The sequence below is a fragment of the Gadus chalcogrammus genome, chromosome 7 (assembly GCF_026213295.1).
Source record: "Gadus chalcogrammus isolate NIFS_2021 chromosome 7, NIFS_Gcha_1.0, whole genome shotgun sequence".
NCBI classification, from domain to species: Eukaryota; Metazoa; Chordata; class Actinopteri; order Gadiformes; family Gadidae; genus Gadus; species Gadus chalcogrammus.
Window position 1 is genome coordinate 19,759,031 of NC_079418.1, and position 13,469 is coordinate 19,772,499.

Genomic DNA, 13,469 nt, shown 5'->3' on the forward strand with positions numbered 1-13,469 from the left:
AAACAAGATTTTCTGAAAAAGGCATGTAAAACAAATGCATGGTTAACATCTTTGTATAATGTTTAACTTTTGTCCTAATGTCCATAAACTTCGTGTTTTTTTTTGGTAAGTATCGATGGTTTGGACGAACATTGTTTTGAAACTTTGCTGCCCCCTATTGATCTCTCCACAAAGTCCACAAAGAAGCATGCTCTTTCGGTCTTACATCATTTTGATGGCTTTAGATCTATAATGTGTCCATGGTTTAGATGCTATACAGAGGAAGAGAGGAGAGAAGCATGTGAAAAGCAACTTGAAACTATATTAAAGGGACAATGTGTAGCATGTAAGCAGGTAATGTGTTCGCTAAAATCAATGTCTTCATTCATAAAAATGTCCTCATGACTGTAAAATCACCTCTGTCAATAATTGGACTCATCCTCCTACGAAGTATTTATAATATTTACATTGAACGGGTATGTCCTAAGCAGTCATAGGACTCTTTTCGACCAATGAGATTGCTCGAAATTAAAATTAAATTTCGAAAAATTAGATCTCTCGAAATAAATTAAAATTTTTGACCAACGAGATCGCCCGATATAAATGGACATTTTCGACAAATGAGATCGATCGAAAAAATGAAATAATTCGACCAATGAGATCGCTCGCAATAAATAAATAATTTCAAACAATGAGCGCTCAAAGAATATATATTTTTTTATATATATATTTTTTTCTTGCAAAGTATGCACTTGGAAGGAGCTACCAAACCAAGGCAGTTGGTAAGTGTCACGATCCTACTGTTGGGTAATGTCAAGCTGGTGGGTAACTGGTGGTAATGGTAACTGTGGGAGTGGCTCCCTTGATGGGCCTTGATTATGGTCACCTGAGGGATCCAAGATGGCGACACAGAAGCAAGAGGGTGTCTGGATAGACAGCATGGTGCCCAGTGGTTACACTCCGAAATCATAACGCCAGGATTCCACTGGACGCGTTAAGGCCGCGGAACGGCTGCGACTTCTGCCCTGCGTCCATTTCCACCGCTCGCTGCCTTGCGAGCCAGCCGTATTCACACGAGATCACGCGATAATCCTAAACCTAATATCCTCACCATCCACTCCCAAAACTACTGCAATTAAATGCCACGCTTTGTCCTTCCGGCCATTGTCCTTATAAAAAGGATGATTTGGTACATAAATGACTTCATGTTGCTGAACTTCGACAATGAGTCTCTCATCGTCCATGTTGCCGACCCTCTGAGACCCTTTGATTGATTGACTGCTGACCTGGTGCCACCGGTCATTACGTAATAATGTTGATGTGAAGTTGTGATAGGCTGCATGAGCTGAGTATTGTTTTTTATTTGGAAAATTGACCGGATGCTCTATGGCTTTTACTTTTTCACTTCCTGCCCGGCTCGATCTGCTCTGTTGAAATTGACGCGGTTCAGCAACAGCTCGCGTCAAAAATAGATGTGCTACGGAATGATAGCGCTGCGGCGCGGCGAGCTGCTCCTGGGACGCTGCTGAGATGTTCTGCTGAGATGTTATGAACTGAACGAGACAGCTACCGTTCACCCCAACGCTTGGGCTATCCCCCCTACAAGAGAGAGTAGGACCAGAGCTCGCCAGGAACCCAGGTGAGTCACTACTCACGTGGCCGGAAGCTAGTTGCCTGCCAGCTGTGGTTGGCTACCACTTATGTGTCTCGACTCCTGCCTAGACAGAGAGCCGTTTTCCATATATACCAGTGGGGTTGTGACATAATTGGGTTGCTCGTCCGGGATTTGAATTTGGCTAGCGGGTATTACAGCCAGGCAATCTGTTGGCGAGAGAAGCGATACCGGAGTTGTATTCAGCTCATTAAAAGTTATGTGCTGTTAGCATTTGAGGGGCACATGGCTAAGGGTGGATTAGCCACTCTGTATCAGGTTCTCACGCAAACAGATGCTTGAGTATGTAAAGAACAGTAGTTAGCCAGCTTGGATAGCCAGCTTGGAAAGCTAGGGCTGTGGGGATTTGCAAACTAACTTAAGGATTGTTGGCTACATGTAGTTAAGTTTAGCATTGTAGAGATCACGTGTTGGCATTGTTTGTAGAGTGTTGCTACATAGGAAACTATTGTTTGGTTTTGTCAGGGTAGTCAGTATGGCGTCCGCACAGGTGGATCTCTCTGAAGGGTGCGTGGGTCTGACACGTGACCAGTTCAGGAGGCTAACGATGGAGCAGCTCATCTCCTTGGCTGGAGTTGAGGATATTGAGTTGGCTAAAGATATCAGGAAACCAGCAATAGTGGCATACTTGACTAGAGAGTTAAACCTGTAAAAGATGTGGTTGGAACAACAAGAGCAAGCTACACTCCAGACTGTGAAAAAGGAGTGGTTAGCTACCCTTCAGAGTGAGAGAGCGGAAAGAGAAGCAGCTTATGCACACTCTGAGAGGTTGGTTAGGTTGGAGGTAGAAAATTAGCCTTCACTCCCGGTAGGCATGCTGAAAACAGGGGCTCAGGTTTTGAGTTAGGTAGGGCCCGTATATTCATGCCTGTCTTTAAGGAAGACGCAGTGGATATCTTTTTCGAAATGTTTGAGAAAGTGGCCAAAGAGAGTGAGTGGCCAGAGGAAAAGTTGCCTCTCCTTGTACAGAGTGTAATGACTGGTAAAGCGCAGAGGGCGGTAGCTGCTCTAGACTGTCGGTTGGGTCTGGAGTATGATTCACTCAGGAAGGCTGTGTTGGAGGCCTATGGAAGTGTGCCTGAAGCCTATAGGCTTAGGTTTAGGGAGCTAAGGCGGCAGCCTGGCGAAACCTATCTAGACTTCTGGCGGAACCTGGAAATAGCTATTGATCGCTGGCTTAACTCCTGGGAAGCCTTTGATTATTCAGAGCTAAGGGCCTTAGTCTTGTTGAAACAGTTTAAAGCTAGTGTTTCCAGGGAAGTATAAATTTATCTTAATGAACGGGCAGGGAAATCTCCACGAGAAGCGGCTGAGCTTGCGGATAACTATGAAGTGATTCATGGCAAGAAGTCCACAAGTGAAGTAGGCAGGAGAAGGCCAGTTGACTCATTTAGTGGTGAACAGCAGTCAAGAAGTGCCCAATCTCTTGGTCGAGGCCCTTTGGAAATTCCGTGTTTCCGGTGCAATAAGAAGGGGCATAAGAGGAATCAATGTCCTGGTCTGAGGTCCAGTTTTGAGGGCTCAGGTAGGCCGGTGGCGCTGGTGTCTTCTGGCAGCGGTATTACCAGTGACCTGGAGGGTTATGAAGGGTTCACTTCGGAAGGGACAGTGGCAGCGTCTCAGGAGGGTCTTCAGGTGCCAGTAACAATACTGCGTGACACGGGGGCAGTTCAAACCCTGTTGTGTAAAGGGGTGGTGGATCTTCCATCTGCCTCATTCACGGGCAGATATGTATTGGTGCAGGGTGTAGCTGGTGGCTACGTGCATGCACCTATCTACCCAATGTATCTCAAATCAGAGTTAGTTTCAGCATGTGTTGAGGTCGCTGAGGTGAACAGTCTCCCAGTGAGGGGTATTGATTTGCTGCTGGGAAACGACATAGCAGGGACTAGGGTCAATCCAGAGGTTAGACTGCCCAGTCTACCCGGTTGAAATGAAGGAGATGGAGGCAGAGTTTCCAGAGGTTTTTACCTCATGTTTGGTCACTCGAGCTCAGGCTAGGGAAAAGCTAGCTGTTGGTGCACCAGCTCCCGGTGCCCTGTCATCACCCTTGGTTGATGAGGAGCCCATGGTGGATCTGAGTGACACTGTCTTCCCTCAGTGGTTGACCTCTGGCGTTCTAGAGGGGGTCAGAGAGCCTATCAGTGATATAGCTGCCGAAATAGGGACGTCCCAGAGTTTATGGAGTGCTGAGGTGACAGAGGTGTTGTTGCCTTCGGAGGTCGGTGATGATGGTGTTGCAGAGTCAGATGCCAGAGGGGTTGTTAGCTGTTCTGAGATGTCTAGGGCTCCAGATGTAAGCCAACCCACGTTCGTTCAGGAGCAGAAGGAGGATCCTTCCCTTGAGTATGCAGTTAAAGTGGCAACGTCTGCTAAAGAGAGTGACGACGTGGCAACAGGTTACTTTGTGAGAAAGGGGATTCTGTTTAGGAAATGGAGGCCAGCCAGTAGACCTGCTAGTGAGGACTGGGCTAGTTATGAACAGATTGTGCTACCACAGTCTTACCATGGAGAAGTGCTCCCCCTGGCACATGGCCCTCTATTCGGGGGTCATTTCGGTTTTAAAAAGACCCTAGCCAAGATAAGCAGGCAGTTTTATTGGCTAGGGTTACGCAAGGACGTAAAGGAGTTTTGTCGTCGGTGCCATTCCTGTCAGGTGGTGGGGAAACAGGGCAGTAAGCCGCCAGTTTCTCCTTTACAACCTTTACCCGTGGTAGGGGAGCTCTTCGCTGAGATAATGATTGACTGGGTAGGGCCCTTACCGAAAACCAAGAAGGGAAACGAATACCTGTTGACTATATTGGATACCGCCACAAGGTATCCGGAAGCCATTCCACTACATAAATCGTGGAGCATTTGCTTAAGTTCTTTGCATGGGTTGGTTTGCCACGCTCTATTCAATCTGATAGGGGCTCCAACTTTACAGCCAAACTTTTCCATCAGGTTTTGTCTGAGTTGAATGTGGTGGTCAAGCATTCTTCCCCTTATCACCCACAGTCTCAGGGGGCCATTGAACGGTTTCATGGAACCTTAAAGAACATGATACGTGCCTTTGTTGAGAGTCAACCTAAAGAGTGGGATGAGGCCATCCCGTTTCTGTTGTTCGCAGTTAGGGACGCCCCCACTGAATTCTTGGGTTTTAGACACAAAGTTCGAGGGCCATTACAGCTCTTGCGGGAGAAAATTATTCGGCCAGCAGCCCCCGGTGATGTGCTAGAGTATGTTTCATTAATGCGGGGTAGACTACAGTTGGCGTATGAGGTTGCCTCCAAGAATTTAGGGGCTAAAGCTTGCATGAAGGCCATGTATGACCGCAAGGCAGTGTGCCGCGTTTTTGATCCAGGTGATTTGGTCTTAGTTTTTAGTTAGTGGACTCGTCCCCTGACATGGTTAATACTAGGTTGTACAATACCCAGGCTCGTGCTGAGTTGGAAGGGAAGTTGGGGTACCTTACTGATTCCCAGCGGGGGGATGTAGTGCGTCTGATTGACCATTTCCCTTCACTTGTCAGAGATACTCCTGGTAGCACACATAGGGAGGTACATGATGCGGATACAGGGAATGCTGACCCTGTGAAACAGCATCCATATAGGCTCCCTCCGTGTAAGAAGTTGGTGGTACAGGAGGAGGTAGACTATATGATGCACATCGGGGTAATTGAGCCCTCAGACAGTGCCTGGAGTTCCCCAGTCGTCTTAGTTGCTCAAGAGGGCAGAGCAGGTAGGTTCTGTGTTGACTTCAGACGGGTTAACGTTGTCACAAAAGGGGATGCGTTCCCTCTTCCTCGGTTAGAGGATTGCATTGATCAGGTGGGGCAGAAGAGGTTTGTGACCAAGATCGACCTCCTGAAAGGTTACTTTCAGGTACCATTAACAGAAAGGGCAAAAGGAAGTGTCAGCTTTTGTAACCCCAGATGGGCTGTATCAGTTCAGGGTGATGCCTTTTGGCATGAATAATGCTCCAGCCACCTTCCAAAGGTTGATGAACTCCCTCACCCATGGGCTAGGAAATACTGTCACCTATCTAGATGACGTGCTAGTGTTCAGTGACACCTGGGAAGAGCATGGGGAGCACGTCAAGGCTTTATTTCAGCAGTTGGCTGAGGCAGGGCTCGTAATCAACCTGTCAAAATGTGAGTTTGGTAAAGGTACGGTCACATACCTTGGTCATCAGGTGGGATGTGGGGTGGTGCAGCCTCGGTTGGCTAAGGTTCAGGCCATTGCACTCGGCTGAGAAGGATCTTGGGGATGGGTGGGTTTTATCGCCGTTTTGTCCCTAACTTTGCAGCAGTGACCGACCCTCTTACCAATTTATTGAGGAAGGATGTGAAATGGGACTGGACAGATGGGTTTCAGGCAGCATTGACTCAGGTTAAAACCATTGTGTCTAGTGCCCCTGTTCTCAGAGCACCAGAGTTTGAGAGGCCATTCGCTCTCAGTGTTGATGCCTGTGATGTCGGAGTAGGAGCTGTCCTCCTACAGGCAGGAGAGGATGGTTATGAACGGCCGGTGGCCTACTTCTCAAAGAAACTCAACTCAAATCAAAGAGTGTACTCTACCATAGAGAAGGAAGCTTTGGCCCTAGTCTTAGCAGTTAGGCATTTTGAGGTATATATTGCGGGAGATGAGCAGGCAGTGGTGGTTTATTCCGACCATAATCCCCTAGCTTTCTTAGCCAGGTTCCGTAGTGCTAACACCAGGGTATTTCGCTGGGGTCTCGTATTACAGCCTTACAACCTGGTGGTGAAGCATATTGCTGGCAAGGACAACGTCATTGCTGATGCTCTCTCTAGAGTGTGAGACCTTGTTTACGACTGTTGTCTACCGGATTTGGCAGAGGGTTCTCTTGTTATTTACAAGGTCCTCGTGTTTTCAATGTAATGGTTGAGTTCTAATTTAGGTTAGAAGTTATTTTAAGGAAAATGTGAAAATGAAATATAAGATTAGAAAAAAAAAACACAAAAGGACAGGTGAAAAATAAATAAATAATTGTTGTGTTTTTGTTTTGCTTATGGGGGGAGGAATGTCACGATCCTACTGTTTGGTAATGTTAAGCTGGTGGGTAACTGGTGGTCATGGTAAATGTGGGAGTGGCTCCCTTGATGGGCCTTGATTATGGTCACCTGAGGGATCCAAGATGGCGACACAGAAGCAAGAGGGTGTCTGGATAGACAGCATGGTGCCCAGTGGTTACACTCCGAAATCATAAGACTTTGTAAAGCCCATTCACCCACATAGCAGGACCACATCAGAATTAAGGATTCCTACGGGGAACGTGACCGCCCCTTTGCCGTCTTTGTTTGTCTATGTTATATGTCAAAGCAATAACTGAACGAGATAGCTACCGTTCACCCCAATGCTTTGGCTATCTCCCCTACAAGAGAGAGAAGGACCAGAGCTCGCCAGGAACCCAGGTGAGTCACTACTCACGTGGCCGGAGCTAATTGCCTGCCAGCTGTGGTTGGCTACCACTTATGTGTCTCTATATACCAGTGGGGTCGTGGCAGTAAGCGCGTAACCAGCTTAGAGAAGGAGGAGCTGGTTTCTCCCGAGTCCATGTCGGACTCTGCAGGTTCACGCTACACAGCGAGAGCTGGGCAGAACATTAATCACACTGATTAACATCTCCAGACAGGCAATCTCAATAATTAACCTGTACTTTTAACAAACCGGTCAAATACGTTAAGATAAATGGAAGCCTATTGTACTTGCCAATGTTAATATATATTAAGGGCAAAGATATGGGAAGTACAGGTTTTCTCTCTTGCAACAAGACAGCACTCTGAATCACAATTTGAATAAAATCTTGAATTGCAAGCTTTTTATCGTGTAGTTTGTGGTTGTAAGACAAAAAGTAGGAAAGAGACAGAGTTCGGTATTTTACTGTAATAAAATAGTAGGTGCTCACAATCTTTGGTTTAAGAAATGAAAGGAGGCTATAAATCACATCTATAGAAAAATAGTTTCATGTTTGGATCAAACTAATTTCAATGTCTTGTATTATTTTTTGACATGAGAAAATCAAAGCAAAATTGAAAATATTCAAAACAATAACCAAAGTTATACATAATCTTTCTTGTATTTGGGTGGGTGATCTTAACCGTGCTCATGGTAATCGTATTCCAATCTTATAGTGTGTATATACTATATACAGTGTATATATAATCGATATATTTATAAATTCTACTACATTCTGAATTCCTGCTGCACACATCTGATGTGCCAACAGGTGTGGATGCTCTCCTGCCATGAAGCAAAACAAACAGTAACATGGTTAATTCTGTCATTCGAAAAAAAGATAGATCAATCTCCCCAAATGAAAAAAAAAAAAGATTAAGTAAAAGATTACTTAATCAAAAAAAAATGGTGGGTGGGAGTAAATATAACAAATAATTAAATCAACACACTTTAGAAGATGTCCAACATTATTGACCCTTTACCAAAAAATAATAATAATGGTGAAATGGTAGACATTTCTAAATGGACGTAAGGAAAATCAAAACACAATGTTTGAGAAAACCACATTGACACAGGGGGGGGATTATAAAACTCAAAACCTTATTATTCCTGGCTACAAGTCCCCTCCCCCCCAAGATACACAGTTAAGACGTCAGTTACAGTCGGTGGGTATAGACTCTTGTCAGGGGCGCCGTGACCGATTAACACGGGTGTCGCTCATAACACTGAGCATGGGCCTGCACCATTTTATGTAGCAAGGCACAGGTCATAGACTGAACTAGTAAAGATAAGTCTACCACCACCCTCCATACCCTGAGATATAAAAGTAGCTCACCCTAAATCAGTGTACGGGTGACACCCGTGTTTATCCTACAATGGCGTCTCCGGGGAAAAAGGTCTATTGTCAGCCATAAAAGCTCACGCACCAAACACACATTCAAAACACGCAAACACACATATCGATAACTATGTGGGAGGGGTTAAAAAGCGAGCGTCTCCGCCCTGGGGGAGGAGTCAATAGATTTGCAGGTGAGGGGAGGTCGCGCCGTCCCTCCACTTGTACACCTTCTCTGTGATCACAGTGCGGCACAGCGGGCAGCTCTTCTCCCGGTTGAACCACAGCGCGATGCACTCGTCACAGAACACATGCTGCAACACACGCACACACACAGACAGACACAGACACGCACACACACAGCGTAAGAGAAAAAAAAGTGGTTTTTATTGTCCATAATTGCCTGATTAATTCTGCTAAATCATTTCTTAAATGTATTTTGAGTGTTACTCCAAGAGGGTTAAGCATGGAAATATTACTCATAATGTCATACTCGACTAGTAATGAACATGGTAGTCTTTTTGTAGAGCCAATCTTTCTAACTTTTAAACTGCATTCGGCCGCACACCTAGAAACGTCTGTATGGTCATAATGCATGCTCTCAAAAATAAAAAGGATATATTTAGCTTTAAATTATTAGTGCCAAATTTTTGGCACTATCTTTTGCCAAAATAAAATCAGTTTGGCCATGAACAGGTAATAGTTACACCCCTTACCTGGCAGACCAGTGAGCGAGGGTCCCGGTACTCTCCCTGGCAGATGGGACACACGTCTCCCGCCTCGCTACACTGACTCCTGCTGGCCGGCATCCCCGTATGCTGACGCAACAGAACGGCACAATAAAGAGCATCGTTACAATCCTGCTCGCCTCTGATTGGCTAACTCACATTAATCCCTAGTGAGCGAAGTATATCCATGTTAATAATTCACGGTCTGTTCTTAAATGTACCTCGCCCTTGGAGAATATCCTCACAGTCTTGGTGATGGCCGTCCGCTGGCTGTACAATCCTAAAAGCTGCAAAAACGACAAAACCAAACCACTGTAAATCCATACATGGGGAAACTATGTTCTCAAGCACCAATGAACAGGCAGAAAGCTTCAGGCGGGCTGGTAAAGATCCAACAGCAGTAGCGGCGGTGGGGGTCACCTTCATTATGAGGTAAACCAGGGCCAGCAGGACCCCCAGGGTGAGGCCTGTGTTGCCGTCCACCTCCTGGTAGGTGACCAGGTAGCGGAACCACGGGGGCACCGGGGCCAGGGCCTGGTAAATCTGGCCTAGCTCCTCTGTTAGCATCAGCCAACGGCCCTGGAGGAACACCACGGCAGATTAGCACAACACGGTTAACATGGCGCTAACAGAGAACACAGGGGCTACGTTCCAGAACGACGTCCGATACCCTGCTTTGGGTGGGCTCGTGGACTTGAGCCTGGAGGAGCAGCTAGTATGAGCAGCTAGTGGTTGAGCAGAGGAAAAGAAGCAGTTTGGAATGATCCCGCTGAGCTGCTTTGGTGTTGTTAAAGGCAAGCCTTCCGATGCGCTTTAAAATAATGCATTAATGAATAGCTTAGTCAACATGAACACCTTTAGTAAACATGACTACCTTTAGAAAATGACGACTGAAAGTTAACTGTTCATTTTATCTTAGTAAATACTTAATACTCATTTACTAAATTGAACACCTGTTTCATTAATAAAGCCTTAATGTAAAGTGCTTCAAATGTGTACAGAGTGGCCCCTTACAGGATCAACACCACCACCCTTGTCTTCTGCGTTATGTTTTTCGTAGTTCCATTGTTCATGTCCTTTTTTGTGTTTTAATCATCAGTGACTCATGAGCACTGATCAAATAATAGTCAACTCTTTACTTTGATCAACAAGGTGCCACGTGGATTGTTTGCCTTGATGGTGTGTGGGTTTTGAGCCTGACTCTACCTGGCTCCTGAAGGAAAGCAGCGAGGAGGGTGGCAGCAGAATAAGGCACTTGGTTCCCATCATAAGGAACTTGATGATGAAGTTGGTGACACCGACGGTCCATAGCACCTCCCAGAACCCCAAGGGCTCGATGCTGGGGCCCAGGAAGATGAGGCTGGATGCATGGAGAAATCAATTGGTGTCAATTTGGGATCAGGCTTTCAGAAAACAGGCTTTTCCTGTTTAAACCAACCAACGGCGTCTCATTGTTTTACAATCGAGAAATGCAAAACGACAATGATATATGACCATTCTACTGTACATATAATACGTTTTCCCTTCCTCTATTTTGCTGATTATATTAATCATAATTCAAAGATATGCTGCCAATAAAAGACAAATGGGAAATGAGGAGTTCGCATTCAGCCTAGCTGTGTAAATATAGTCATGTCCGTTTCTCGTCTGGTTGGAGATAAGAAGACAAGCGTCCTACCAGTAGTGAAGGCTCTCTGGGAGGAAGGTGTAGTACAGGAGGGAGGTGGACAAGGTCATGAACAACAGAAGCCATAAGCACTGCAGCTTGGAGTGACGATCCTGCAAAGGACACCAGAGCCACTACAGTGAATGATCCATACACAAGACACAGCTTTTAAAAGTCATGAGGTGTTCTTATGCTATTGGCTACTCACCTGAAGAAAGACCTGGGTTTGAAGGCTTTTATTCACATACAGAAAGGTCATGAAGAGGCCAACGCCTACTGCCAAACCTGTAACACGTAGAGAACCTTTGAGACAACCATCTTTGGTTTTTGAGCGCAGCTTAAGGGATGCAGCTTTTTTTGGGGGGGGTAAGATCTTACCCAGAGCATGTTGTATGATCAACTTGGAACCGAGGATGACGAGAAAAGGAAGACTCTTTTGGATCCAGTGGTAGAGGTAGCGGAGCTCCGAGAAGGAGGAGCTGGTTTCTCCCGAGTCCATGTCGGGCTCCGCAGACTCGGGCTCATGTGTATGCGGGGGGTGCTGGGCCCTGCTGTGTCCATGTGAATGGGAGTGACTGTGGGAGCTGGCTCTGGACCTCCGAGATGAGGCACTCCCTGCACTGGTCTCCCCGGAGTCGCCGGTCATGTGTACCCGCACCTCTCCGCTCTCGGCAAGGGCCGGAGCTCCGGTGGGGGTCTGTGTTTTGGTCAGATGTTCTTGTTGCAGATTTAGGGACAAACCGTTTCCTGCGTGGGCATCTCGCTCGTCGGAATTGGGCTGCATCACCGTCTGGGACTCCTTCAGTTTTGATGCTCTTCTACTTTCACATCTTTGTAGAAAAACATGACAAAGAAGAAAGTGAAACTTAAATCTATAGATGACTGTACATATCTCCTCTGGGTCAGCATTACTTTAGCAGTACGTAGCTTCAGCTAAACATCTGTATAATTTATGTCACCAATATTATTAGGTGAAGGAAATCCTTCACGTCCATTGTTTGTGGTCGGATATCTTTATCAATGCATGTTTTTTGTCAGTGCAACGTATTTAAGCTAAACAATAATATTGTGACACAGGTGACGATGGCGGGTTATTGTTTACAATGCAATATGATTAGCATTAAACACTGTAATAAAAGCCAGACATGCGATCAGTTTATCAGGTCATCAGTAAAAACAGTGAGATCGGCCAGATCTATGCGATTCTGTGCAGGCTTGTTTACTAGTTATGCTAGCTAACCTTACAGCTGTTCAGTATTTTCGTTATAAAATCTTAGCGTTACCCGTCATATTGAACCCGGAGTTTCATTGTAAGCCGGTGATCGCCATCTCATGAACAGTATACATCCAGAAATGAAATAAAAGGAAAATAAAGAAAAAGCAAACGATCTTGATGCTTTCTAAGCCATTGGCTAATCGGACAGTGGGACCGTAACGTAAATACAGGCAAGCAAGAGCCAAAGCGGATGTCGTAAATGTCTTGCTCTTGTGCAGTTCAGTGTTGAGTGTAGCAGCACTGCCCTCTAGTGCATTGTTTCGGAAATGCAAGAAAGCCACTGTCGGGGCAAAGTACAAATTATTGTACAAATGTACAAGACATATTCAGACAGCTCAAATACATTTTTTTTTATAAAATTCTAATGAATACAAATCAACTTCAAGCTCAGTCATGTCTTAAGGAACAGTGGACCCCATAAATAGGGCATGGGGTCTTCTCCACTGTCGCCTCCACTGTCTCCTCCACTGTCTCCTCCACTCTGTCCTCCACTCTGTCCTCCACTCTGTCCTCCACTCTCTCCTCCACTCTCTCCTCCACTCTCTTCTCCACTGTCTCCTCCACTGTCTCCTTCACTCTCTTCTCCACTGTGTCCTCCACTGTGTCCTTCACTGTCTCCTCCACTGTGTCCTCCACTGTGTCCTCCACTGTCTCCTCCACTGTCTCCTCCACTGTCTTCTCAACACTGTCTTATCCTCCTCAACTCTGTGGTTCTGTACGGTATAGGAATATTATGAATGTCTAACCTACTCTACTGGTAAAAATAAGGTTATAATCCGGAACTAATGGTGTCTGCCAGCAATTCGGCGAGAGCTTATCGTGACATTTTTATGGGAAATATGAAATGTTAAAATGTTGATTAGAAAGGCATTAAAAGAGCAGCTACTGCGACAGAAGATATAATTCCCCCTCACATCCTTAATCACATCCTTATTCCCAAAAGCTTGCATATTGCGTTACATTTGACAACTCGAGCCCATACAACCTAATCAACAGTAGCTTATCCGTTTCATTCATCAATAATTGGATCTATTCAAGAAATTCAAATTAAGAAAGTAATGGTAGTCGTGCAACGCAGCGACTTTTTGTGAAAGCATTGCACAGGGAAGGACAGCCGTCAACGGCTTCCCTCATAAGCTCACACCGGGATCCCTGCTACAGCCCTGTAATTAAGTGCTTCGAGAAAGCCTTGTTTTGCTTCACATTAGAAACCATTTTGACCTGAACGAACGCTGTGGCTGCAATCGTTTGACTACGCAATGCTTCTGTTCGGCAATTGCCATGTCTGTCAATGGCACTAGCTTATTTTCCATTAGGAGTAACATTTAACACTGGAATTTACATGTCAAAATCATT

General features: G+C 45.6%; 1 protein-coding gene and 1 long non-coding RNA gene across 2 annotated transcripts; one reads left to right on the top strand and one right to left on the bottom strand.

The window, feature by feature from the left end:
- Nucleotides 1-6,577: 6,577 nt before the first annotated feature.
- Nucleotides 6,578-12,294, bottom strand: rnft1 (ring finger protein, transmembrane 1). The gene is made up of 9 exons (XM_056595365.1): nucleotides 12,121-12,294; nucleotides 11,216-11,667; nucleotides 11,046-11,122; nucleotides 10,850-10,950; nucleotides 10,378-10,531; nucleotides 9,592-9,750; nucleotides 9,393-9,458; nucleotides 9,160-9,261; nucleotides 6,578-8,757 (listed from the first exon to the last, which is right to left on the bottom strand). The coding sequence occupies exons 1-9, from the start codon at nucleotides 12,144-12,146 to the stop codon at nucleotides 8,623-8,625; spliced, it is 1,272 nt and encodes a 423-aa protein (XP_056451340.1). The 5' UTR covers nucleotides 12,147-12,294; the 3' UTR covers nucleotides 6,578-8,622.
- On the top strand, nucleotides 6,589-10,953 carry LOC130386441 (uncharacterized). The gene is made up of 2 exons (XR_008896124.1): nucleotides 6,589-7,064; nucleotides 10,324-10,953. It is a non-coding gene; the product is annotated as an uncharacterized LOC130386441 (long non-coding RNA).
- Nucleotides 12,295-13,469: the final 1,175 nt, after the last annotated feature.

Excerpts from the sequence above, each read along its gene's own strand:
- rnft1 (XM_056595365.1), bottom strand. The coding sequence starts at position 12,146 with ATGAAACTCCGGGTTCAATATGACGG. Across the intron at positions 10,532-10,849 it reads CCAGAGAGCCTTCACTACTG|CCTCATCTTCCTGGGCCCCA; the intron begins GTAGGACGCTTG and ends CCATGCATCCAG. Across the intron at positions 9,262-9,392 it reads GGATATTCTCCAAGGGCGAG|CATACGGGGATGCCGGCCAG; the intron begins GTACATTTAAGA and ends CTGTTGCGTCAG.